Below are 26,714 nucleotides of genomic sequence, written 5' to 3'. Positions count from 1 at the left end.
GAAGATAATAAACAATGGGCAAGTGTATAGAGAAGACGTAAGAATAGAGGGAGAGAGGTAGAGTGAAACTTGAAATAAAGATAGAGAAAAAGAAAGGGGAAAATGGAATTCCCATTGAGATCTCCTTGTCTCCAGACTATGAAGTACTTCATTGGACCATTTGGAAATAAAAAAAAAAAAGAAAGGTATTTCCACAAGTCCTGTTTCGTAACTGAGAGGGTGGAGTTAGAGAAGCAAGCACGGGAATTATGTAAGACCACATGTCAAAGGAAAACAACTGAAATCTTTTCTGTTTGCTGACCCTTCAAAGAAGGGCACTCGCTGCACTCTGGAAAACTGAAACAGCCACAGTATCTGCTACATAGAGTGCAAAAGGAACAAGTAAATGGTACTCAGAACTCCAGGTGTTCTGGGGCTGGTATATTCTGATGAGATCTTGACGAGATCTCAAAATCCTCATTGTGACTAGATTTCACTTGATACCATATTTCAGCTTTCAGAAGTGCTGCTACTTTGCCTTATGTTGACATTTACTGCTGTGAAAAAAATGAAGATTAAGTGAATCTTAATGAAATCTTACCTAAAATATCTTTTGAAACAAATCAGTCGGAAATACCCTACAGTTTGCCAACAGTCTCTGGTGTTTCTGTTTCTGATTCACTTTCCCATTTAACAAGGTGAGAGTGAGCCCGTCACTGAGATCCACACTGAGATACGTTCCCGCAGCAGAGTAACACTGCATTGAATGTGCAGTGAGATTAACAGAAAGGCAACTGCATTAAACTGTTTCCCTTTTATTGAAGGGAAACTGTTGCTTAAAGTAAGGGATTTGGAGAAAATAGTTCTCAGAACTTTTCCCAGGACCTGTTCCCACTACAGGACTGGTCCTGCTTGTAAGAACATTCACAGGAGTGTTTCCATGGTATTAGTTTAAAGAAACCACTTAATCCTCATTGTTTCTAGTCCTGTGTCTGTAAAATTGGAATAATACAGTGATACAGCTTAACTACGCTGAGGTTTAATTCTCTGTATTAGCCTATGTTTTGAAAGCTTTAGAGGAAAGGGGGTACATTTAAGCAGATTAGTTATATTTAAGCAAATTGTGACTTGTTTATATCCCTGTAAGTGCTACTCTACTACCCATCCATCCGTAACTGTGAGTTTCTGTGGTTTTCAGTGTTAGAATAGAAAGAATAAGTCCCTAAATTCACTAAGCTTGCTTCACACTTCCAGATTTTCTGTTGAGGTTGTAAAGATAGTAACACAAACCAGGATGCAAGTCAAGAGATGCATTTTTTGCAGCTATACACTACTACCTGAACAGCAGTGCCTAACAATGAATTTATTTACGCGCCTTTTAAAAAGTAGTTGAAAAGGGGTAGAAGGAACCTGGTGGATGTTGACATCCACCTCCCAACTCTCCAATCCCCTTTTGCCTGTCCTGACAAAATGATGATGCTTCCCCCCTGCACGATTGCATCATTCATTCATGCTGCTGTTATAAAACAGGCACCACGCTGCTGCTGCTGCATCTCGCAGGGCAGCACGGTCACAGCCCCAGCAGGAGACACTCTTCATATTCTGTGCTAAAAAAACATGGTAAGTGTTATGGATCTGATACGCCAAACGCCAACCCCTTCCAAGCTGAGAGAAAAAAACGTTCCCAGTGACTTACAGTATTGTACTGGCCGTGGCTGTTGCTGCTGCTGCAAACCTCTTGGCTGTACAAGAAAAGTAGGGATCAGCTGAGACCTTCAGTCACATAAATACAACGGCACGAGCTGATCTGGAAGAAAGCCGCATTTTGTAAATCACTCTTTTATAATCTGCTGAGTAAGCCAGCCTGGATGTTTTTTTTAAAAGGTTGCACACATGTAACCAGAGAAGTCCAGCTGTTCGCTGACAGGCGTAGGGAAGAGAGGTGTAACCTCGCCTGCGTCGGGGGAGGAGCCGCTCGGGCCCAGTTTGGGGCGCTCCCAGCTTGGGGAGGCACGGCTTGGCAGGGAGCAGACCCTGCCGAAGATGATGGGGAGCTTGCTCACCCGACAGCCAGCCCGTGCCACCACGGAGAGCAAAGACGGGTCTTGGCAAAACTCACCTCGCTCCACACCGAGCGCCAGGGACGAGAGCCGAGGAGGGGCTGCGACAAGCTGCTGTCAGGAGTTTGCCTTGGCGTGAAATCGGGGGAGAGGCAGGGACACTGTTTTCCTTCACTGTGGGCGAGATGAAAGGTTTCGTGAGTTAGGGTTGCAATATCGTGTTTTGGCTTAAGCCGTTACCCGGTGCATCGGAGCGTGAGGTGTTACACGCACACGAAATCGAATCAAAGTTCATCAAAAGCTTTGAAGGCAAAATTAAAACTTTTGCTTCTGAGACAGCTCTGTTTTGTTTCCCCAAATGTGATGTTGTCAAATGCAACATTGCAAAAAAACCAAAAAAAATTGCAAAACCTGTCTGTGCTCGTGTTTTGGCATCCCACAGAAGAGCTTCCCTCAGACATGACCGTGGTCCTTGGTTAGGAAACAGGAGGCTGCCAACCCAGGACTATGAAGCTGGTCGCTTGGTTCAAAGTCAAGAAAGCCAGATTTAGCTGATTTAGCTTCTTTCATTCGCTTGTGATAGGAGTCTTGTGACTGCTGCCCGTTTTGAAAGACTGTTCTGCACCACTGCATGCACCAGTCACATTCTATGCATGATCTCTTTTGCAATTCCAGCAGTATTGCCCCTCAAAATTACATACATTTATTAAAATCAATAGCCCTGTGTGCCTCTCCTCCCACGTCTTCCTTTATGTTTTTTCAGAAGTTCTCAGTACACAATCATTTGTCAACGTGAGCATCTATTAATAACTTCTTGTGTCAGGAAAAGCTGGTACCAAAACCCTTTGCTGCAAAACCGGTGATGTAATTCGCTGTTCAATCTGGTCCTGTTTGTTAGTTTTATCGTGGCAGGACAGTATGTTTTTAAAACGGATTTAGAAATCATTTCTGTGAATAAGGTTCAATGAAAACTGATCTTGATAAAGATGAAAGAAAACTGCTTTTACTGAGAATCTCAGAAGCTTTTTTGCCAAGATAAGCAGTGCATGATTTGACTAAGAAAACTGCTGCTGAATATTTCATGAAGGATTATTGCCTTTATTTGGCTTAGTTTAACGGACACATTGGTTGTATTTCAGTTAAATATTTTGATTCTAAGCCGGTGTAATTTGTTGTAAATCCATTGATTTCAAAGGACAATTTAGGCCTAGTAAGCACCTGCCCTGTATTTTTACTATGCATTAAAAACAAATATGCAGAACAGTTCAACAACTACAGCTAAGCCTGAAAAAAATGTGGAAAAGCTTGTCCTGTTGGCTGAAAAATGCTGCAAGATGGGCATTCAATGTGAACATGCTAATGAGAAATGTTACTATACCATAAAGCAACTATCCTCAGACATGTGACCCAGGAAAGAAACAGGGAGAGTTTAAAAGGATGTTGAGGAGTGAAAAACACAGCTCATGGATGTGAGACTATCGACACAAGCACAGCAGCTAAATCGTGTACATGACTACGAACCCTCTCCATTTGTACAAAAAGCAGACATGAAGGACTAGAATATCTTTGCAAATGGCTTTCCTTTTATTTTTTTATTTTTTTAAAAATATCTAAAACTAAAACTAAAATTTGCCAGGATGCAAATTTTATGTTCTCGCAGCAATAACTCCCCTCACAAGCCTCAAACTGCTTGGGGAACGGCTGTATCCCTGTTAGCAGCCAGCCCCATGTCCCAGATGTTTAGGCCAGATAATTCCTGCCTTTCCACGGGATATCACCCACGAGGATCACAGAACAGCAGCGAAGAAAATATAAAATACGGCAGGTTTGCTGCTACGCGTATGGGTTTGACAAGGCTGCCCTCTGCTGAGAACAGCCCTGAAAGAGGATCAAGGCACAAAAAAATTACAAACCAGAGAAGCAAGAATAGCAAAATATTTGTGTGTGACCTGTTGGCTACAGAATCTAGGGCAGAGCTGGGGATTCAGGTGTTTTACCCAGGCATTGCATCTAGGCACCTCAAATGTTAGCACTGGAGCCTCTCTGGGCTGGGCTGGCATCTTCTGGTTTGTTATGGTTTTCAGCAGGCCTGTAGCATCCCAATGAAAGTGAAGACTAAACATTAACAGGAAAGATCTGGAGCCAATTATGAAATACCAGGTGTAATTTCCTACATTTTGCAATGTTTAATGTTTATTTCTAATGATTACAGTAACAGAACCGAAAGCCCAGCCACTAAAGTGTCAGCGCTAAAATATTTCCTGAGAGACATGCACTGCTCAGCTGAACAAAACCGCTCCAAACTTTATCTAAAACGTTTAAAAACCAAAAAGCATATTAGCAGCTGTCCCCTCCAGACCTGCCAAGTCAAGACTGACAGGCCAGGCGTGACAGTCCTCCTGCACAGCGTGGCGTTTTGCCCAGAAACCTGAGATCCTTACCCGAAGCAGGAGAGCAGATTCCCAGCAGGTGCCATTGCCCACAGCCAAACCCAGCAGCCGGGGAGTCTGCCCCTGACACTTGATGCTCGCTCACTCTTCCAGTCAAACTCCCCCAAAATGCTTGTGCAACAAAATTAGAGCCACCGGTGGGCTTAGACTTGACTACTGGAAGCGGTGTGAAAACACGATTCAGCAGCCGGGCTGCTGAAGCCCAGCATCCAGGGCTGCATCCAGAGCTCCTGGCTGCAAAAAGTGGGATAGAGCCGGGAAGATTTACCCCGTGCCATCCTCATCCCTGGTGGGTGAGCGTTGGGGAAGGCTGGCTGTCTTCTCTGTACCAAACACCAAAGAAATCCTGACCTTGGGACCAATTGTCCCTGTTTGCTGGGGGTTAGCACCCTCTGGAGCAGATGGGCTGCAGGAACACCCAAAACCGCTTGGCCTGGATCCCCTTGGCACAGCTCTGCAGCCACAGGCCATGATTATTCTGGGGGCGGGCACTTTCCTTACGAAATACTTGGAAATAACCAGAGGGTTGTGTCACACCTGGTATTGCCAGTTGCCCAGAAGTAGCAGATGGGTGTTCGGGGGTACAAGCCTGGATGGGGCAATGTGGGAGCCAAACTCGGTGCAATCCGTGCCCATGGTGTGTCTTCTCAAGCTCACCTCAAGGGAAACTGTCAATATTCCTCCCCTCGGAGCCCAAAGCTGGCAAGCTGCATCGTGCAGCCTCAAGAACCAGGCCCTGACAGGCCGCGTAGGCCCAACACTTCCAGCACTCATCAGGTTTGCCTTTATTTCAAGACTCTTTTATGTTTTGCTTCCACAAGCCTCATAAGAAACCTCTGTGTGGCCTTGGGAGAGACTGTGCTCCATGTTTAGAAAGCCTTATGAAGGGCCCAGGCCCAGGATCAGGCTGGGTGTGCAGGCCCCGGTGGCGGGCAGGGCATCCATCAGCCTCAACTCTGAAGGCTGAAGTGTTTTTTTTACCAAGAACCCTTGTGATTATTAAACCGACCCGCTTAACTATTAATTCCACCGACCTAAAGTTAAATCGCCGAGCTTAATTATTTATTATTCACGGTTCTGCCAACCCCTCTCTCCCCCTCAGGGGCGGCGCTCCCGTTAACCACCGCGGCGGCGCGCGGCTTAACGGGGAGGGCGGCCCCTCAGCGGCGGGGCGGGACATCCCGGCGGAGCGACGGGCGTCTCAGCCAATGGAAAAGCGGTCAGCGCGGCTGTGGGCCAATGGACGTGCGTGCACCCCGGAGTGTTCTAGAAGGGGCGGGCGGGGGGGGCGTGGCCTCGCCAGTCCCCGCCCTCCCTATCGGCTCGCCCGGCGCGGCCTGGCCTAGCGCGGAGCGGCAGCCATGGCGGTGAAAGCCCTCAACCCCAAGGCGGAGGTGGCCCGTGCCCAGGCCGCGCTGGCGGTGAACATCAGCGCGGCCCGCGGGCTGCAGGATGTGCTGAGGACCAACCTGGGCCCCAAAGGCACCATGAAGATGTGAGGGAACCCCCCCCCCGGGGTTGGGGTTTGAGGGAAGGGAGGGAGGGGACAGGCGCCTCAGCGCGCCGGGCCGCCGTTAAGGCCTGAGGGGAAACGTGAGGAGAAAAGCGCCGGGAGGAGGCTCGTGTGGGGCCGGGGCGCCGTTCCTGCCGCCGCCATGCGGTGGGGAACAAAGGCGGAGGCCGCCCGGGCGGGTGGGGCGGAATGAATGGGGAGGGAGCGGTGCGGGCCGTCGGGCCGGGCACGTGTGGCGGGGCCTGGGCCTGGGGAGAGGGAGAGGCTGCTCACCCGCCTCCTGTCGCCCGCAGGCTGGTGTCGGGGGCTGGAGACATCAAGCTGACCAAAGATGGCAACGTGCTGCTGCAGGAAATGGTGAGCTGGTTCTTGCCCTCGCGGGGGTGGGAACCCTGGGGAGCCGGGGCGGGGGAGACTGAGGGAGGCAGGAGCCTGTTGGTGTTCCTTTTGGGTGCCTGTGGCTGGGGGAGGAGAGGGCACGTCCCCTGCTGCCCCGGGCATGCATCTCTGTGTTATTTAGCCCTGTGCACGTATTGAGGGGCACATGTCCTTTGGCAGGTAAAGAACTGTGGCTTGGGAGATGTTAAATGAACTTTGTGTGCTAATTTGGCAATTATAAACGAAACATGAGCTGTTTAAATAATGCTACTGGAGCTTTTGTTGCCTTCTCTTTTGCTTACAGAAAGCATATTTCTCTTACCCTTGAGCAGGCCTAGGGCAGCAGAGTCCTTCACGGGTGCATGGCCTGGAAAGTGTTTAAATCTGGGTGGTGGATGCAGCTCATCTCACTTTCCCATCGAGTCTGGGGTTATATCACAGTTTCTCTACTGTAGGGGTGAAGGTTACATGAGGGGTGGTGTCACCCCACAGGGTCTCCCGTGGGCCCTGGGCTGTGTGGTTGGGGTGTGCCCCCGGCTGAACACGGCCTGTTAATGCGTGTGGAGTGTTACATTCCACTAGCTGTTTGTTGTAATGCAGCACAAAGTATTGAAGTTGATGTACACAGTGATCTGGCACACAGAAAAAAAAATAGTTAAATCGTCTCTTTCACACTAGAGGTAGTACTTCTAAGAAAATAACAATAAAAAGCTAAATGGCAGTATAAATGGTCCCATGGGATTTTGTCTTGCTCTAGGACAGTTACCAACACCAACCTCTTCAAATGTGGATGGTGTTCTGTAGGTTCATAGGTTTAAACCTATGTTAAAATACTCTTCAGTCAGCCATTGGAGATGTTAAGTGATCTGTGTGTCCTTAAATTAAAAGACTGGCTTCTGTAGGTAACCTAAGGTCGTGTGGGCTTTCTGAAGTTTGCCCAGAGAGGCAGAATGCTTATAGCTGGAACACTATATATACTACTTAGCAGAGGAACTGGCAAGAATCAAGCTAACTGAATGTTCTTTTAATTTCATTAGAATGAGTAAAATAAACTGCCAAAGGAGTAGCAAACCATTTAGCGTATGTGCAGCACTTTTCACACAGAGTCCTAAATTAACTCTAAACATGCTGGTTTTAGTGCCAGCAGCAGTCTAGTTGTGATTGTGCATCCTTTGCCTAAAGAGGAGAAGGGCTCTGTCAGGCTCATAGTAAGTTGAAGACTCGTTTGGCTCTTAAGATTCAGTGTTTTTGTGTAGAGATGCATAATATGAGGGAGCAAATAGTGTTATGTGCATTAATTCAATCAACTTACTGTCAAAGTGATGGTTGTTGTTTTCATTGGTGCTATTTGTTGAAACCTGCTGAATTGACATGAATTGTGAAAGCATCAACCAGTCTTTATTTAGTTGATTTTGGTTTGCTTGCTTTCTGTACCAATGCAGTAAGACTTACAGCTCAGCTTCTTCTTTTGTTTAGCAAATACAACACCCCACAGCCTCCTTGATAGCAAAAGTAGCAACAGCACAAGATGACATCACTGGAGATGGTACCACTTCAAACGTCTTGATCATTGGAGAACTCCTAAAGCAGGCAGATCTCTATATTTCTGAGGTATGTGTGTATTTCTTTTGTAGGTGGACAAGTTAAAAGCTTCATCTGAGACTATTCAACTTGGTTTTGGTTTAATGCTTAATCTCATAAGTCAAACATGAAAATAAATGTGTATATATCTACTTAAAATGCGTCACAACTGTAAAATGGTGAAAACCTGGAGAGGAGGACTTAGACTTGTTCAAAATCAAAACCACTTACTGTGGATACTGTAGCTTTCAATAAGGTTTTATGTGATACTTGCTGTTGCTTCTGTCTGTGTGGTGTGAGTGAAAACACTTCTTTAACTTGTATGTTAATGAGGAGATTCTCCCTGATAGTAGGTATTTTGGATACTGAGAGTTACAGAGTAGGCATTGATATTGCACAGTGAACACCCAAGTGTGCTTTGTAGTTCCCTTGGTCTCAATTCTGTGCTAGAATAATCTGTACTTTTCCTCTGCATTGGAAGGATTTGCATTCCTTTTATATGTATTCAGAAGGACAGTACATTTTCTTGTCTCTGTATTCCCTATGTTTTGATGTTACATGAAGTGTTGAAACCACAGGTTCTACTTGTGAAAAAGTGTCATTTTGTCTTCTGTTGTCTAACAATTTCCCTTCTTTCCTTACCTTAGGGTTTGCACCCTAGAATAGTAGCAGAAGGATTTGAAATTGCAAAGGAAAAAGCACTTGAAGTTTTGGAGCAGGTCAAAGTAACCAAGGAAATGGACAGAGAGACCCTCATAGATGTTGCCAGAACATCCCTCCGTACAAAAGTCCACACTGAGCTTGCTGACATCCTGACAGAGGCAAGTGTCCAGCTGTCTCTTCTGCCTCTCTTTGTGTGAAGAGGTTCAGGTTTTAAAGTGCTGTGATTATTACCTGGGTGAAGGGTGGATGGAAAGGTGTGAACTTGCACTTTGGAAGACTAATGTCCTTTTGGGGCTTTTTTTCCCTCCCCTCTTTTCCAGGCTGTAGTAGATTCTGTTTTGACAGTCAGAAAACCAGGTGAGCCTATTGACCTCCACATGGTAGAGATTATGGAGATGAAGCACAAATCAGAAACTGACACAGCGTAAGTAACGAGTATCCTTGAGCTTCAGTTTAATGGTGCCCTAATTTGAGTAGTCTGTGGGGGTTTATGTTCTTTTTAGAAGAACTTGGCTGTCCTAAAGCTGCCACTGGAAAAGTTATTAGGGAAGGAGTAAACGAAATACCAATTTCAGCAATAAATTATCTAGACAGCAGAAGTTCCTCAGCTGCTGAACTTGATTCTCTGACAAGAGATTTTTGAACACCTAAGAATAACACTGGCTTTGGCTTTTACATAACAATGTTGAGTAAATACTTATTTTTCTTGGTAGGGGTTTCTGTGGCTCGATTATGCTTTAGGCTTTTTTCTGTTCATTACAAGTAGAAAATAGCATTTGATAAATGGAAACTGGATTGTGGTCATCTAGTTGGATATTCCATAGGCTTTCTATTTACCTCAGTGGCATGGATGAATTCTGCACTAGCTTTCCTCAGTAGCTACTGCAGTCAGACACTATGCCAGAATAAATTCCCTTTTCACACTCTGATCGGTATGCTTTTTATGTGAGAATGGGCATGCCCTTGGAAGTGGGATATATGATTGTTGTTTACTCCTAACACAAGTTCACAGCTTCTCTTGGACCAGTTGCACTGTCAATTCTCTGACTGGTCTGCACTTCCATGAAGTGCCTATTTTCTGTATGTTTATGTTAACACACAGAATGCTTTTTAAACTTTCAGGCTGATTCGGGGGCTGGTTTTGGATCATGGTGCTCGTCATCCTGACATGAAGAAAAGAGTGGAAGATGCTTATATTCTTACTTGCAATGTGTCTCTAGAATATGAGAAAACGTAAGTACACAGCAACGAGGTGAGGAGCAGAAAATGCTCCTGTCTTAGAAGACTTTTATTTAAGGTGTGCTTAAATGAGAACCAAAGGGACTGCTGTACACTTGCAGAGCGAGGCAGGTCATGTAGAAGGTGGAATGGAGGAGGTGATGCTCTTGTTGTGATCCTTTTATGGAAAAGGAAAGCTGGTGGGCTGAGAAAATGTCTTTGAGAGGCAGAGCTTTCATAGTGGTTTTTATTTTATTGTTTCGTTGAAGAAAGGCCAGAAGTCCTTCCTTTCTTGGGCATAATTTTTTATTTTGGAGTGAACATCTAAATATACTTTGGAGTTCACTCAATTTCAAATGGAAAAGCTTTGAACTGGAGTGCAGGAACAGCCTGCTGGTTTGGGGTCGGGTTCTTGTTTGTTTGGATTTTTCTTTTTTTAAAAAAAAAAAAAAGAACATAGCTGAAAGAATTGATTCCTTATGCTTAAGTTTATTTCTACAGCACTGAGGATAGCCTTACCACTTTCTTGGTTTTTTTCTCTTACAGAGAGGTGAGCTCTGGATTCTTCTATAAAAGTGCTGAAGAGAGAGAGAAGCTAGTGAAAGCAGAAAGGAAGTTCATTGAAGACAGAGTGAACAAAATCATAGCCTTGAAAAGAAAAGTTTGTGGCGATTCAGATAAAGGATTTGTTGTGATCAACCAGAAGGTGAGATGAAGGGTAACCAACTAGCAAAATTCATTGGAAGTGTTGGCTTTCTTGGACAAGCAGTGTAACTTACTCCTTAATGTCAGACAGAGAGGATGTTTCTAGTTTTTTCTTTATCCTGATGGTCACTTTCTTTGTTTCTAGGGAATTGACCCGTTTTCCTTGGATGCGCTTGCAAAAGAAGGAATAGTTGCTTTGCGGAGAGCTAAAAGGAGGAACATGGAAAGGTCGGTTCCTCAGGAGAGGAGGGAGTAAAATAACTTGCTCTTCCAAACTCCAACAGTGAGTCAGGTCTGGCTGGAATCCACCTGTAAGAACTTGCTTGAAGTCCACTTCAATCTGTCCCGTTCTTACTGATGTAACTAAGGGTGGTTTTTACAACCTGTAGGAATGTCAGTTCTGCCGACGGAGTGACGTTGGAATGTAATTAATCAATGTAAATCAAACGTAGACACCTATAGAGGAGACTTAATTCTGCAAGCTTATTTTTGTGAAGAGCTCTTTCATGAACAGAATCAAACAGTTCCAAGCCTAGGCAGTGTGGTGTTCTGCATGCTGAAATACTGTAGTTATGTTAGTGATTTCAGATGTTGTTTACTGTAAAGGGGGTGCTGAGCTGTGTGTGTTCTCTCTCAGGCTGACCCTTGCCTGTGGTGGCACCGCCATGAACTCCGTGGAGGATCTGGCTCCCGACTGCCTGGGACACGCAGGGCTCGTCTACGAGTATACGTTGGTGAGTACAGCTCAGTTTTCAGCTGGAAACAGGTTAAATACCCCTCACTTGATGCCAGCTTTTCTTTTATTACATGTATGTGTTGATTAAGCAAATGTATGACATGAATACATAACCCTGTTTTACAGGGTGAGGAGAAATACACCTTCATTGAGAAATGTGAGAACCCCCGCTCTGTTACCCTGTTGATCAGGGGGCCGAATAAGCACACGCTGACACAGATCAAGGATGCAGTGAGAGATGGTCTGCGTGCTGTTAAAAATGCTATTGAGGATGGTAAGTCGTGGTTCTCTTACACAATATTAAAGACCTTCTCTTGAAATTCATCTCAAAATCAGTGAATTTTGTGTTGGCTTCCTTGGTAGCCAATGCAGTCAGACGCCAAGCTGAGCAAATTTTAGCGTGAAGTGCTTTTAGTTACTGTTCTTACACCTCCTATTTTACAAGTTGTTGATAACTGGATAAGTCCTGGGCAGAGACACTGCCCACCCGACCAGGTTGCTCAAAGCCCCATCCAGCCTGGCCTTAAACACTTCCAGGGATGGGGCAGCCACAACTTCCCTGGGCAACCTGTTCCAGTTCCTCACCACCCTCACAGCAAAGAATTTCTTTCTGCTATCTAATCTGAATCTCCCCTCTTCCAATTTAAAACCATTACCTCTTGTGCTGTCACTGCACTTCTGACAGAGTCCTCTCCAGCCCTCCTGTAGCTCCCTTTAGATATTGGAAGGCTGCTATGAGGTCTGCCTGCAGCCTTCTCTTCTCCAGGCTGAACAACCCCAGCTCTCTCAGACTGTCTTCATAGGAGAGGTGCTGTGGCCCTCCACTGGACCTGTTTGAAGAGCTTGATCAGATACAAGCTCTCCTTTTTTTTAAGGATGAGGGAAGAGCTCAAACTACACTAAAATTTACCTGTTTAAATTGGAATAGGTTCTTACTGTGAAATCTGAACATCAAGTTTTCCCTTGCAGGGTGTGTGGTCCCGGGAGCAGGTGCGCTAGAGGTGGCCGTAGCTAATGCTCTTGTTAAGCATAAACCTAACGTGAAAGGAAGAGCCCAGCTTGGAGTTCAAGCTTTTGCTGATGCTCTGCTCATCATCCCTAAGGTATGAGGAACTCCTGAATAAAGTGCCTTTAAAGCACGCTAAGAGCCATTGGTTTTTCTGCGTGACGTCTCTTAATTAACAGCATGAAGTAACATCCCTGTTCTCTCAAAGGTCCTTGCCCAGAACTCTGGTTATGATCCCCAGGAAACCCTGGTGAAGGTTCAGGCAGAGCACGTGGAATCGGGGCAACTCACTGGAGTCGATCTGAACACTGGTAAGAGCTTCCTCAGATAGTGATGGGATCTCGCGTGAGAGACTGTCGTGGTTCAGCTCCACCAGGAATAAAATTGCTCTGAATGCAGAAAGCTGGACATTTTTTCGTAAAAAATCTACGCAGAATGCCTTGGTGGGTGTCCTGTTGCTGCCTGCATTTAAATGGGTTCTGTTCATGTTTGTTGTGAAGATAAAGCAGACAGTAGTGCTGGTTTGGATGTAGTAAGCAGTATCCGTTGTTAGACAGCGGAAAAATCTTGCTTTGAATTATGTGAATTGGTTTTTAAAGGCTTTTTTTATTCTGTAGGTGAGCCCATGGTAGCTGCAGCAGCTGGAATCTGGGATAATTATAATGTCAAAAAGCAACTCCTTCATTCATGGTAAATGTTACAGTGTTTTCACTTCAAATAGCACTGGGTGTTTGATTGTTTAAATTGATAGAGGAATGGGGAATCGAGGGATCCCGCGTTGAGGAAACTCTTGGAAAGCAGAAATGAAGCTGAGTTGTCTTTGAATTATGGCAAAACAGATACTCTAACAATATTTATTTACTATTCCCAGCACGGTGATTGCCAGCAACATTCTCTTGGTGGATGAGATCATGCGGGCTGGAATGTCTTCTCTCAAGGGCTGAGCTGGCTCTGCTGCTGTCGACGGCGCTGGGCTCCGGCAGCGCCCCGAGGAAGGTCCCTCAGAAATCCACCCCCAGGTGTGCTTTTCTTAGCCCTGGTGGATTCTCCCAGCAACAGGAATTACTGCTGTAACGAGCAGCCCCTCGTTGGTAAACACGGCCCCTTCGAAATATTAGCAACCAGTCGAATATTTGGCTCTAAAAAATCAGTTATTTATTTTTGGTTTCACTGAAGTGTACAACTGAAGTTGCTTTCCTTTTTACCCAATAAAACTGTTATGTTCTGTGCTTTATGGGTGTCGGTTCTTTAAAACTTCTCCTTCTTTGGGCCAAGGTCTTGAATGTTCTGCTGGGACTGTTGTTCAGCAGTTCCTGGCTCCCAGTGCTGTGCTGGACTCTGTTATTGCTTCCGATACTTGCCACTGCAGAGTGTTCCTGCTCTTGGGGGGACTGTGAAATAATTGCTTGAGACTCCACTGCTGGTGGTGGTGGGGCAAGTTCAGACCTGGAATTTATTAATTCATCATAAAATCTCGATTAAACCAATTGCTCCATAGTTTTGTACTTGCTCATGGGTAAAGTTGAGTTAATTTACTCTGGAAGGTTTGAAGTGCGTTGAAAGACCTGTTGGATGTTGTTGCCGTCCTTGTAATAACACTGATAGATTTTTTGATGCTTCCTGCTGTGTTGTTTATGGACAACTAGCAATCTTTACTTCTGGACAATTAGGAGATCTTTAGAGGGAGCCTTCCACGACGAGGGGTTGGGTTTAGGTGAGGGGAACAGGCTCCTGCAATCTGAAACGATCTTCCCTAATGCGGTTTCATTATGTTGACAGACAATCTTAAGAGCAAAAGGTCGTTAGATCCCGAAGGGGTCTCTTTTATAAGCTCAATACAGCATTTTTATATTTCAGACTATGACACACAATCTATACCATGAATTAATTTAAGACAAATGCACTTTATGTAGGCACAAGTAAATCGGTGACTTCACCAAGGAGGAGAAATCCTTGATGGCACCATGATTTTTGGACTCTTTCCCGAATAAGGGGCACTGAAAAAAATTGAGGCTGGATTTAATTTCATTAACAGAGATGATCAGTCACTGGGCGCTCGGCTGAGAGACGATAAAAACAACTACTTTTTTTTTAAAAAAGAGAAGAAACCCGCCTTCTGTATGTGCCACCCCACGTGTGGTGCTGCGGGCGGTGCCGGCGCGGGGAGGGCCCGGAAGCACTTCCCGGCTTCCCGCAGCCGTTCCGGGCCAGCCCCGCCGTTCCGCTCCCGCTCCCCAGAGCTCCCGGTGCCCGCTATGGCCCCCGGTGCGGCGGGGCTGGCCCTGCTGCTGGGCTACTGGGCCCTGCTGCTGGGCTACTGGGCTCTGCCGGGTGAGTGCCCGGGCTCTGCCGGCCCCTCTGCCCCCGCTCCTCGGTGGGGAGGCAGAAAAATCACATTGTTCCTCCCTCTGTCGGTTCCTCTTTCTCCTAATTGCAGCCAACCGTTAATTAAAAGCAGCCGCCGTGCTGATTTAACCGGGCTGGAGCCCTTCATTTCCCAAGAGAAACACTGAAAACGGGGCTCTAAAGTATTTTAAGTTTATTATCAAAACGTGCACAAGACCTATCCAAATGCTAATCGTTATTGCTTACTGTATGGCACCCTACCTCCAGTAAATAAAGTGGCAAATAATGCAGGTTGTCATGGTTAAAAATTAATTCACTTTTTAATTGAAGAAAAGATAAACTTTTTAAAAAAATTGAAATTCTCCTCCTGATTTTCTTCCCTTCCAGTGCTCGGGAAGGATGAGAGCATGGTGCAGCTGCCCGGGGGCAAGTTTCAGATGGGATCTGGTTCCCTGGAGAAGAGGAATGAAGAGGGGCCCGTCAGGGAGGTGATGGTGAAGCCGTTTGCCATCGACAAATACCCCGTCACAAACAGGGATTTCAGGTAAAAGCAGAGGTTTGGGTCCCCAGGGCCCTGCAGTGTTGGGGGGGGATGTGGCTGTTGGTGCTGGGGCTCCGGGGCTGGTTCCTGGCTCCAGAACCCAATGCTCGATGCTCCCAGCACTTCCCTTAGGACAAAAAAATGTGTCTTTCTGTAATAAATCATCTCTATGGGTGCAAGCCGAAGCATCTTACCAGTGTGGCCGTAACGTGCTTCCTTCCCCCCATTTTCCCTCTTCTTTCTCCCCCTTTCCCCTCCTTTCTCCTCTTTTTTTCCCCTCTCTTCTCCTCCTTTTCCCCCTATTCTTCTCCCCCTTCTTTCCCCTTTCTCCCTCTTTTTTCTGCCCTTCCCCATGTTTTTCCCCCTCTCTTCTCCCCCTTTTTTCCCCCTTTCCTCCCCTTTTTTCCCTCCTCTTCCTCTTGCAAACATGCTTTTTGGTGTCTGTGTCTTTTCCTTGCCAATGGGGCTGTTGCCGCTTCAGATTCCAGGTTTTACAGGTTCCGTTTCCATTTGTAAACCATTCCACGTATTTTATCCAAGCCCTTTAACAGAGCTTTGATAAATGCTCTGGGGGAAAAGCCTTTATTTTCCCTGCTCAGCCCTTGTTGGTTAAAAAGAGCCAACGCTCCCACACACCAGTGACTGCCCAGTGACACGGGAACAGCAATTACTGCACCTCGGGCAACGGGGAAACAGGTGGGAGGGAAGCAAGGTGAGGTGATCCAGCAATATGGGACCTTTTTTTTTTGCATTTTGATGAGATTTAGCTAACAGGAGGCATAGGTTCTAGTGGCTTTGATAGGAGGGTTTTGATCTGTGCTGTTACCACGAACCGGCCGATAAAACTTTCTGAGAACTCAATTTAAATTAAGTTTTAGAAAGCAGCTGTTCGTTATTGCGGCGCTGGGTGCATGGGGGATCACTTCTCCTGTTGTGCACCCCGAATGCTGTTGTCAAATTAAATTTATACACAGCAGGAATACATATTCAATGTAATTCCAATAAAATATTAGTATATTCATTACATTTCTGAGAATTCATTTACATAGTATAATAAGCTTTTGGGCATGTGTAGTTGTGCCTTCTGGTGGCCTCCTGTTGAGTGAGGGTCGTTTCTTCCTCAATCTTCATCTTCTTCACCTGTCCTTTGGCTCGCTTTTCATGTTGGCAAAACATTCTAACTGCTTAATTGCTCGTTAAAACTAATGATCTCCCTGCTACCACCTGTTTGTCAGACAATGTCCGTATTTATTGCATCCCTGTCTTGGGTCACCATGTTCTCAGGGCCACAGACATCCTGTCTTATCTTGAAACCCTTTAGGGATGGCTGCTAAAATAGCTACATTTCTTCTCTAAAAGAAGATTCTCTACAGTTTAACCCTTTATAAACTACATAAAATCTGCCTTAGGTATCAGTGCAGGGGGAATTTACCTGTTTCCCAGACCCGATTGTATCTGCGATGCAAATTGGACTGGTTTATCTGTTAAATGTACATCACAGGGAGCGGGGCTGTGCTGGGAGGAGCTGGGACTCTGGGCAGAGGGGGTGTCTGTGGGTCCTGCACGTTTTGCCTTGCTCTGAACTGGTTGTGGGTACAGCCGGCGGCGTTTGCTGGTGCGGCTCTTGAAGAACTTACCCAGACGCCTGAGCCTGTTGTGTTTGTGCCAGGGAGTTTGTTAGAGAAAAGAAATACAAAACAGAAGCAGAAGCGTTTGGCTGGAGCTTTGTCTTTGAGGATTTCGTGGCTGAAGAGCTGAAAAAAAAAGTCACCCAAAAACTGGAGGTAAATCTAAATCCCATGGGGGTTTCCATGATGATGATGGAGATGGTATTTCTGATCACATACCTGTCTGACCTCTCTGTTTTAAGTAAAAAAAGCCCCGGAGGGGAGACCTTTACTGGTATTGCTTTTCTGCTGAGTAGCAGCTACCTCTCCGTGCAGAGCCTGGCTATTCTCAGTGTTTTTATTTTAGTTTGGGGTTGTTTTGCTTTTGGAACTAACAGCAGGGTTGAGCCTGCGTTGATTTATGGCACTCCTCTGTTAACATCCTCTCCAAATGCTGTCAGACTGGACTCCTGAGATGCTCCAGTGCACTGGGAGAGAGCAAAACACGTTTCAAAGTACTTTTCTAATTAAATCTTAAAATAGAAAACCTAAACAGTATGGGCTGCTTGAGCTATTTTCATTTTTAAAGTCAGACGCCTCTACTCTGTTGGAGAGCACCATCAGAATGCCTGGGATAACCCAGCTCAAACTGCAGCATTTAACCATTTCCAGACTAACAAGTGCTCTGCTTTACACACGCTGCGGTAGCGCGGTGTGGGGGTTGTGTTTGTTGCCAGTTCAGCTTTAATCTGGTGTTGTTTCTTTTCCCAGTCTGCCCCTTGGTGGCTGCCCATCGAGAAGGCTTTTTGGCGGCAGGTGAGTGAAAATCAGGTGTGGTGAGTCCTCTCCCTGCTGGGAGCCTGCATGTCTTAGTGTGTGCTGAACCTTATGGGCTGAAAATAGGGGGGAAAAAATAGCATTTCTGGTGGCTACACTTCCCTGCCTTGGCCTGTTCTGTCCTTTAGTCCCTTTTTAATTGAGAAGTTTATAATATCAATTAAAATACGATTGATGCCATTTCTTCCAGCCCTCGGGTCCTGGCTCCAGCATCAAGGACAGGCTGGATTACCCGGTGCTGCACGTGAGCTGGAACGACGCGCAGGCGTTCTGTGCCTGGAAAGGGAAGAGGCTCCCGACGGAGGAGGAGTGGGAATTTGCTGCCAGGGGAGGACTGGAGCGTATGTACCAACAGCTCTGACCTTCTTCCAAACCGAGGCGTGAAGTAATGGTAGTTCTACCAGATCCAAACCCTCATTGGGGATGTTTTCAGAGGTTAACTGGGGGGCTGAGCCACCACCTTTGGTATAGGAGTCAAAATAATAATAATATAGGAAGAAGTAGTGGCTTATCTATAGTTTTAATGTATCTTCATAAACAAAGCACTTCTGCCAACTATAAAAATACCATTTCATGGGTTTGGGGCAAAGAGCGACCCCCTGGGAGCCCCACAACGGTGCTGGGATCACTGGGGAAAGCGTGGGACTCCCTGGCATGAGCCAAGGATGTCCCTGTGGCCAATTCCCGTCTCTCGCCTCCTGGGCAGTGTCTGTAGTGACAAACCCCGCTCCTATAATCCCTCTTGGTGTCCTAAGCTGAGCAGAAAAGGATGGTCCTAAAAGCCTGGTTAAAAGTAGGGAAATGCAGAGGCTGGATTGACACCGGGGTAACGGGCGTCTCTTCCTCCTTGGCAGAAAGGGTGTATCCCTGGGGAAACAAGTTTCAACCGAACCGTACCAATCTCTGGCAGGTAAGATCCTAAAAATCATCCCGTCTACTCTGAGCTCCTCTGAGGGTGGTGTTTAACTCATCCACAGAGTTCTGGTGGCTGCGTGGTCCTGGGAAGCAATGCAGGCCTTACCTGCAGGGTATTGAAATTCAATTCCTGGTGGGTTATCCAAAGTAGCCTTAAAGGGAGCAGTCTCAGCCCAGCTTCCCTGGGAAACTGAGATTGCATTGCTTCCAAAAATTCATACATAAATCTGTTTGAAAAGGAGGTTATCTTGGGAGAACTTTAGATGGTTGATCTCATCTCTTGGCCGGAAATGCTGTGTAGAGTTAATTTACAACAGAGAGTTATTTCCATTATTTAAGTGTAACCATGAAGAGCAGGACTTTGTGTGGTCTCCGTGGTGGGTCTGTGCTCGGAGTGATCTTTCTTCCTGCAGGGCAAGTTCCCGAGGGTCGACACGGCCGAAGATGGTTATCACGGCGTCTCGCCGGTGGCAGCGTTCCCTCCTCAGAACAACTACGGTACGGAGCAGACATCCCCCCCTGTTTTTGGGGATGGCATCCACTTCCTAAGTGAACACTAATTATAAAACCCTGTAGTTGTAGCAGAGTTTCAGACACGATGTGGGATCACATCAGCATCTTGATAGGACAGCCAAGCCCAGCTGAAGAACTCACCCTTAAACCACGCTCTTGCAGTGATGCTTTGAGCGTTGCCCACCCCCTCCCACAAACCAAAGTGCTTTGGCAGCCCTTATAAATGTGCTCTCCTAATCCTGATGCAAAACGGTGTGTGTCTCAGGGCTGTATGACCTGCTGGGAAACACCTGGGAGTGGACTGGGACGGAGTTCCTGCCCCCGGGGCGCTCGGCGAGGCAGGGCACCCAGAAGATGCAGGTCCTGAGAGGTGCCTCCTGGATCGACACCGCAGACGGGTCTGCGAATCACAAAGCTCGTGTTACCACCAGGTAGGTCTGGGCAATGCCCAGGAGCTGATTGGCAGTGATTTCTTCTGGCTTGAATTTATTCGGGAGGGGGTTTTGTTTTAAAATACATTTGTTTGCTCCTACTCAATTCTTCTGAGCAGCAGTGAGGAAAACACACTACAAACACTGCTAAAAATTTACCAGCTATAGATACATTCCTAATTGCTTCTCAAATCACAGAATGGTTGGGGTTGGAAGGGACCTTAAAGATTATCCCGTCCCAACCCCACTGCCATGTCTATTTTCCATCAAGTATTTAGAATGAAAGGCTGAAATCCTTTTCTTGAAGTTATCCAAGGGAAGGGGAAGATGTTTCTAGTTGTATCCAAGGGATGTAAGTGTTGCCCAGGCAGGATCCCTGACTTTGGGTCTCTTTTCCCTGTGAGAATGGGGAACACACCGGACTCGGCCTCCGACAACCTCAGCTTCCGCTGCGCTGCCGACATCCCGCCCGTCACAGCCAAGAAAAGCCAGACCAAACCCGAGCTCTGAAGGTCCCCCGGGCAGACCCGAAGGCATTTTCTCCTGTGGAGATGAACAGTAACCCCCAGCACTCACTGTGATTAAACCCAGACAGTTCTAAAAATTAAAAATAAATACTTTCAGCTAAAACTCCTCTCTGCACTGGGACATTTGGGGATGAGCAGTGACTGGGAATGGCAGGCAGGGTGGTTTCTCTGTCATGTCCTCTTGGTGCAGTAGATATTACAGCTCTCCTTTTGGTGTCTGTTTTAAATCAGCAGAGGGGTGCATGTGTGTGTATGTCACTGGGGCAGAGCTGCTCCAACCCCCAGCCAGAGCGAACGAACACCCCCAGGCCCCCCGTGACTGCCAGCGTGGGGCTGCTGGTGGGGAGTGATGGGGACACATCCCTGGAAGGGGGACTCATACATCAGTCCCCATCTTCCTGGGGAGCCCCAGCATTGTATCAGCCTCTGAGTCTTCCCAGAAGTGAAATAAGGCACCTTTATTGACCTTTAAACAGCGACAAAACCAGATGTGTCTGGTTTCCAAGGGTGTGAGTGACACAAACCAGTGACCTACATCTCCCAGGTGTTACAGCCAACATAAGGGCTACAAACCAGCTGTGCAGAACCTCTGCCACCAAAGCCCTGAGCGCAGGGGTGGTCAAGGACACCCCTCCAGGCACTGCTCATCCCTTCTCCACCTGGGACTGCCCCAAAGGGGTCCTGCTCTGGGGCTGAGCCTTCCCCAGGCAGATCTGCTGCTCCAAGCACACCAGGAACTGTTGGTTACGGCTGTTGGAGGCAGCTTCTCCAAACCCTTAGAGCAGAACATACCCCAGGAACAAATCACAGCCATCTGCTGGGTTTGCATTTGCACCGTTATCTCTGAAGAAAAAGCGAAAGAAACCACCAGTTGGTTTTCAAAGATTTTACTCGCCTTAACTCCGAGCAAACTGGGTGGCTCACGCAGCGGCGATCAAAACAGCCCTTCCTCGGTGGCCAGGGTCAGCAGAATGGCCTTGCAGGTGTTCTCAAAGAGGGCGGCTCTGTTCTGTGCCTCCCCTTTCTTCACCCAGTGCCGGTAGGTCCTGAAGGCGCAGGCGTCGATCAGCTTGCGGACGGGCTTCAGGGCGTAGGGGTCCCGCACCACCAGCTCCCTGGTCACCGACTTCACCAGCCGGTACTGGTAGTAGATGCGGACGGACGCCAGGACGGTCAGGCAGATCACCTGCAGCACAGGGGGAGACACACAACGGGATGGAATTCATCCTACAACGGGACCAGCCCAACCCCAACGCATCCCACGTGGCTGCTCTCCGGGTGGAGGAGTCGGGAGGGAGCCCAGCTCCTGGCACAGGTATTTAGTCCCATGTGAGCAATATGGGCTTTTTCCAAGTGTGCCCTTAACGCCAAATCTGCAGGTGAATCCTAAATGTGTCACCTAATGCCACTTTGGGTACCGTTGAGCTGTCCCAGTTGCTGGCTACAGGGAATTCCTCTGCGTTATCAACTATTGCATCTTATGCACCCGTGTGATGTCAGGCTTATTGATTTCCCCTTAGAAGCAATCTTCTCTTTTTATAATGGATTTTTTTTTTTTTTTTGAGGAGGCAGTAGGCTTTTCCCTTTTCTTATTTAATCTTCTGAGAAAAAGCCCTTAGGAATCACCAGAAAGCACGCGCAATAGTGCTTGGAGAAGGATCTCCACCCGGGCTGCCACATCCATTGGAATGGGCTGCCCAGGGAGGTGGTTGAGGCACCATCCCTGGAGGTGTTCAAAAGACGGGTTGATGTAGTGCTGGGAGGTCTGGTTTAGTGATGATGCTCCTTGTTTGTTGTGTGGGTGTCTATTTTTGTCAGTTAGGTTGACGGTTGGACAAAATGATCTTTAAGGTCCCTTCCAACCTAGAAGATTCTGTGATTCTGTGATCCTGCTGAAGCCCAGGTCCATCAGCCTTCCTGAACTCCTAGTTTCTCCCAGCTCAGCTGGAAAACCCATCCCACCCCCACCCCGTTCCTGCAGCTCCCGGGCTCAGGGCGCTGAGACACCCCTAAATCCAACCTCACCTTAAATTTCCGGAAGGGGCTGAAGTGCCGGACCTCCTCCACATCGTACTGCTGGAAGAAAGGGTGGGCCAGCGCCTCGCTGGCCGTGTACCGCTGCTGGGGGTCCACCACCAGGAACCGGGAGATCTGCACAAGGGCACTGGATTGAGCTGGGATGTCCCAAATGTCCGCAATGACCCCTCCCCACGGGGTCTTCCCATCCCCAAGCACCTACCAGGTCCTTGACTGTGTCCGAGCGGTCGTCCCACTCCGGGGAGCCGAACTGGTAGTCCCCGTTCATGATCATCCGCAGCATCAGCATCTGCTTGCGGTGCCAGAAGGGAGGTGACCCGGCCAGCAAGGTGTACATGATCACCCCGGTGCTCCACCTGCGGGCAGCACAGAGGGACCCTCCAGCCCTGAGCAGCACCTGGGGGCACCTGGATGGGTCTATGTCCCAAGGGTGACTCGGTACATTCCCTCAACTGGGATATGCTGGGCTTTCCCACCCTGGAAAACCAGGAGGATGCTGCCCTGGGTGGTGTCCCAGGGAGGATGAGCTTGCAGCTGGGGCTCATTAGCCCTGATGGGCAATAATTAGCTCACTGCTGGGGAGGGGCTTGGGGTTTTTGAGTTGAGCTGATGTGGAGCTGCTCTCCTGGATGCTGCAGGAAGAAGCTGCAAGTCAGAGGTACTTGCCTTTCTTGGTTTTTTTTAGGGGAGGGAGAGGATGCGGGAGGGTGGGATGTGTTGGGACACGGTGGTGCCAGAGAGGTTGGATGCTCTGGGGCTGTCTCAGCTCAGACTGTGGTTTGCAGTGTCCTGGTGTGGGAGTTAATGGAGGCATCTAATCTGAAAGGGGGCTGAAATGCCCTGGTGTGTTTTGAGTGGTTGGTTACAGCTCTGACTGCTGCAGATCTGCACCTGAAACCACCAGAATGGTGGCAAAGTCCCTGCAGGGCTCTGATGGGCTTTTCTGAGCTGGCTATGCTCTCAGGGGCTGCCTCGGGTTCATGTCTTGCTACAGTGTGTGGTTAAAAAACTCTTGTGTCTTGGAGTCCAACCCAAGTTGATTTTTATGAGCAGAAAGTGTTGCTTTCCTTCCTCCCTGATGGGCCAAAGCTGGGAGACAAGCTCCTCCCCAGGCTGCTTCTCCCCCAACTCTGTGCCAGAGCCCCTGACCACCAGGACAGCCCCATGTGGCCCACAAGGGTGTTTTTTGGTGCATCACTTAATTCCTTCCAACCACTCAAATCTGCACAACTCTGGCCGTGCCTCAAACCAGGTGTGTTTTGGGAGCAGCCCGAGGGGTGACGAGGGAAGGTAGGTGTCTCACTCACATATCGACCTCCTTCCCGTAGCCCTGGTGCTCGTCGTCCATGGAGCACTGTAGGATCTCAGGGGCCAGGTAGCCAGGTGTGCCACAGATTTCTGCAAAGATGGGGCAGAGCATCCCTGTGAGCCACCTGGGAGGGGTTTGTGCCGTCCCCCCACCAGCCTCCAGCAGTCAATGATGGGGTCTAGATCCCAGGTGGGATCATTACAGTGATGGTGCTCACAAGGGAGTAACTGCAGCTTGTGTGCATCTCACTGGTGGCTTTTCTTGGTGGATTATAATGGCTAAAATGCGAGTGAAGAGAGTGTTGGGGATGGTAGTTGTTGGTTATGTGGCTCTTCACAGGATAGGAGTGGGGAAAAAACCTTACTGTTGGGCAGTAAATGGATGCGGTAACGAGGGTCAGCTGGAAGGGGGAAAAAAAAGCAGGAAGAATAGGATGGTTTTCCTAATGGGCAGCAACTTTGTCATGGCACAGAATGCGGTGTGGAGGCTGTGCCAAAGGCAGAGCTGGAGCAGGAGGGCACCCCAAACCAACAGGCACTAATTTGCACCCATGGAAGCGAGACTGGCTCCAAGGAGACTGGGGCTGGAGAGACTCCACTGACTCCCCGTGGGTACTGCAGCAATGGGGTAGCCATGAGCCACCCCAGCATCACCCCCAACTCGCTGTCCTCCTACCTTTGAGCTTCTCGTTCTCACGCAGCTGGCAGGAGAAGCCAAAGTCCGTCAGCTTAATGTTCATGTCGTCATCCAGGAGGATGTTCTCCGGCTTCAGGTCCCGGTGGACGATGTTGATGGAGTGGAGGTACTGGATCACCTCCAGCAGTGCACGCATGATCTTCCTGGGGAGGGGTCACAGATCTCCCGGGGATGGGGACAGGGACCGTGCAGCTCAGCCCCCATCCCTGAGCACAGGGCACAGCCCGGGTGCTGTTTGGCCCATGGGTGCCCTGCTGGCAGCAAGGTCATCCTTCCAGCCATCTGCATCTGGCCTTACCTGGTTTCCTTCTCACTCAAGGTGACTTTCTCGGTGAGGTAGTCGAAGAGCTCCCCTCTCCTCATCCTGTGTGTGGGAGGGAAAATGGAGGCAGGGGAGTGGGTGGCAAACCATCCCCGTGCCCCTGGGGAGGATCGTTGCCCCTTAACAACCCCAGGGCACCCATTGCACAAAATGACAAGCCAACTTGTTAATGGAAAGGAGTAAAAGTGCCTCTATGTTGCTGCAAAACATCAGGCAAGAGGAGGAAAGACTGGCCCTGGAGAGGGCAGGTTTTGGATGGTACAAGGACAGGGCTTTCCCAAGGCCACTCCCCTCTGCTGACGTCCATCGCGCTTCCCCGGCATCAGGGGTTGCGGCGTCACGCGCGCCCTGGTCCCGCTGGGCATATAAATAACCCACAGGGACGTGTGACAGCTCCCACCAAAGGTTACGGGGAAACCTGAGCAGCGCTGAGCCGCTGACGGAGGGGAAACACTGCCGGCTCATTTCTACCTTATGCAAAAGCTGGTTGTCCCCCAGCTTTGCCCTGTTTGGGCCATAAAAAGCTGGGGCGAGTGTTGGCTGGTGGCCGTCTGCAGAGCGGGAATGGGCTTGGGGAGATGGCAAGCTGGTACTTACAGGTCAAACACCAAGAAGAAGAAGGTGCTGGATTCATAGCTGTCCTTCAGCTGGACTGCAATAAAACAAAGGGGCTATGAGCACAGTGTGTGGCATGTTCCTGTCCATAATTGCTGATTTGATTAATGAGTGCTGATTGAATTTCACTGAATTTCACTGAATTTTTAGAGTTGGAAGGGACCAGAGAGATCATCTAGTCCAACTCTAATGAGGAGTTGATCCTCACTGTTGTTGAGGTTGGAAGACAACCTGGGCAGCGTGGACACTAGTGGTGTGTGTGTGCAGAGTGGAGCAAACGATGCTCTAAGCAGGCACCCTGTGTTGTGTTCGGACCACTGGAGCTCTAACCCTCCAAGGATTTCACCCCAAAAACCCTCCCTGGGGACACCTCAAAGAATAAATGGTGCAGAAAACCCCCCTTGCCCTGAAGCTCAGAGCCTGACTTACTGACATTGGGGTGGCCCGAGACTTTCCGGAGGATGTCGATCTCTTTAGTGGTGGCTTCTCGCAGTTCCTGCACCTCCTTGGGGGATATGTTACCCGCCGTGATGTCGATAATCTTCACGGCATACTCCTGCCGGGTGGTTTTGTGTATGCACCGACGGACGACGCTGCTCACCCCCCTGCCAAGGACAACACAGACAAGATGGGGGTTTCCATCCCTCCCCATCCAGCCCGACTTCGTGGCCGTGCCATCGGCCCCTGGGCTGGCTGGTATTTTCACCTACGAGAGGGTTTTGCTCTGTCTTGGTGGGACAGAAGATTTTGAGCTGATGCAAAGTATTTCTTCATGCTATTTTTAACCTCATGCCGCCATGGGCCCTGCTCATATCAGGTTCCCAAAGGATGCTGTTCCTATCAGGTACTGGAGCAGGTGAAACCACAGTTTGCCAAAAACAAGCTTTACCTGCCCAAAACCTCCTTTGGCTCATATTTTTCGTAAAACTCCTTGGATGAGTTCCAGTCCGGTAAGTCTTCTTCCTTGGTCATCTCTGCCTCCTGCCTGGCGCCACTCTGGGCTTGTCTACTGGTGGAAAGGGGCTGCAAGGAGAAAAGAGCAAGGATGGGCACTCACTGCTCCCAGGGCAGGAGAAGGGACCTGCCCTGTCCCAAATCCACTCCGGAGGGGAACGTGTTGAGCTGGAGAAGGAGGAGGAGGAAGAGAAGGTATTTTTCTGTTTGAATAAGCAAAGCTTTGCCCTCAGGACCCTGTGGAGACCCCACAAAGCCAACAGGAGAAACCCCACTGAATCGCCCCTGGCTGTCCCCAGAGGCAGAAGCAGCCTGGCTGGGGCCAAGGGCTTTGGGAAGCACTGCAGCACCTCAAAACTTTGTCCCTTCCTGCAGAGCACCATCCTCCAGCTCCTACCATGTGCTAAGGGCCACACCACACTTCTCCTGGTGTCTCCCACCTGGAAAAGCAATTTAATTATTTTCTAAGACTCCCACTGTGGGGAGGCAGTGGCTGAGCTGAACCTTAAGCTTGAGAGGTGTGCAGTAGCAAGTGGGTTCTGGCACAGCAGGTCCCCAGCAGCAGCAGCCTCCAAAAATGCAGGTGGTGCTGGTGTGGGGTGGCAAAGCACTGACATCCCCCTTGCCTTTTTTTTTTGTCTTCATTTTTTTCTCATTATTTTTAAAACAAAGTTGTCCAGAACAGTTTGGCTGAGAACGAGGTGGAAAAAAACAGTGTTTAAAGTAAAGGGAAAAGGACCCAGGAGGGAAAATAGGTGGTGAGGGATGGTGAAGT

General features: G+C 48.4%; 3 protein-coding genes and 1 long non-coding RNA gene across 4 annotated transcripts; 2 read left to right on the top strand and 2 right to left on the bottom strand.

Annotated features, from left to right (window-relative positions):
• Window positions 1-1,675: 1,675 nt before the first annotated feature.
• LOC106894470 lies at window positions 1,676-6,364 on the bottom strand. The gene is made up of 3 exons (XR_001413268.1): window positions 6,276-6,364; window positions 2,099-2,213; window positions 1,676-1,786 (listed from the first exon to the last, which is right to left on the bottom strand). It is a non-coding gene; the product is annotated as an uncharacterized LOC106894470 (long non-coding RNA).
• CCT6A (chaperonin containing TCP1, subunit 6A (zeta 1)) lies at window positions 5,753-13,523 on the top strand. The gene is made up of 14 exons (XM_014953122.1): window positions 5,753-5,984; window positions 6,296-6,359; window positions 7,857-7,991; window positions 8,609-8,782; window positions 8,945-9,048; window positions 9,747-9,857; window positions 10,389-10,548; window positions 10,693-10,775; window positions 11,185-11,281; window positions 11,410-11,557; window positions 12,253-12,386; window positions 12,498-12,600; window positions 12,907-12,979; window positions 13,161-13,523. The coding sequence occupies exons 1-14, from the start codon at window positions 5,851-5,853 to the stop codon at window positions 13,231-13,233; spliced, it is 1,593 nt and encodes a 530-aa protein (XP_014808608.1). The 5' UTR covers window positions 5,753-5,850; the 3' UTR covers window positions 13,234-13,523.
• Window positions 13,524-14,496: 973 nt separating this feature from the next.
• Window positions 14,497-20,109, top strand: SUMF2 (sulfatase modifying factor 2). Its single transcript, XM_014953117.1, has 9 exons — window positions 14,497-14,620; window positions 15,023-15,179; window positions 16,846-16,960; window positions 17,555-17,599; window positions 17,811-17,961; window positions 18,475-18,530; window positions 18,949-19,033; window positions 19,314-19,479; window positions 19,884-20,109. The coding sequence occupies exons 1-9, from the start codon at window positions 14,545-14,547 to the stop codon at window positions 19,987-19,989; spliced, it is 957 nt and encodes a 318-aa protein (XP_014808603.1). The 5' UTR covers window positions 14,497-14,544; the 3' UTR covers window positions 19,990-20,109.
• A 768-nt stretch (window positions 20,110-20,877) lies between these two features.
• On the bottom strand, window positions 20,878-26,004 carry PHKG1 (phosphorylase kinase, gamma 1 (muscle)). Its single transcript, XM_014953115.1, has 9 exons — window positions 25,875-26,004; window positions 25,415-25,590; window positions 24,968-25,022; window positions 24,347-24,412; window positions 24,028-24,191; window positions 23,351-23,441; window positions 22,246-22,399; window positions 22,032-22,157; window positions 20,878-21,192 (listed from the first exon to the last, which is right to left on the bottom strand). Exons 1-9 carry the CDS (start codon window positions 25,955-25,957, stop codon window positions 20,941-20,943), a joined length of 1,167 nt encoding a protein of 388 aa, XP_014808601.1. The 5' UTR covers window positions 25,958-26,004; the 3' UTR covers window positions 20,878-20,940.
• Between the last annotated feature and the right edge of the window lie 710 nt (window positions 26,005-26,714).

Source organism: Calidris pugnax, unplaced genomic scaffold (genome assembly GCF_001431845.1).
Source record: "Calidris pugnax isolate Ruff unplaced genomic scaffold, ASM143184v1 scaffold133, whole genome shotgun sequence".
In the NCBI taxonomy this organism is placed as follows: Eukaryota; Metazoa; Chordata; class Aves; order Charadriiformes; family Scolopacidae; genus Calidris; species Calidris pugnax.
This window is presented reverse-complemented; position numbering and strand designations above follow the sequence as displayed.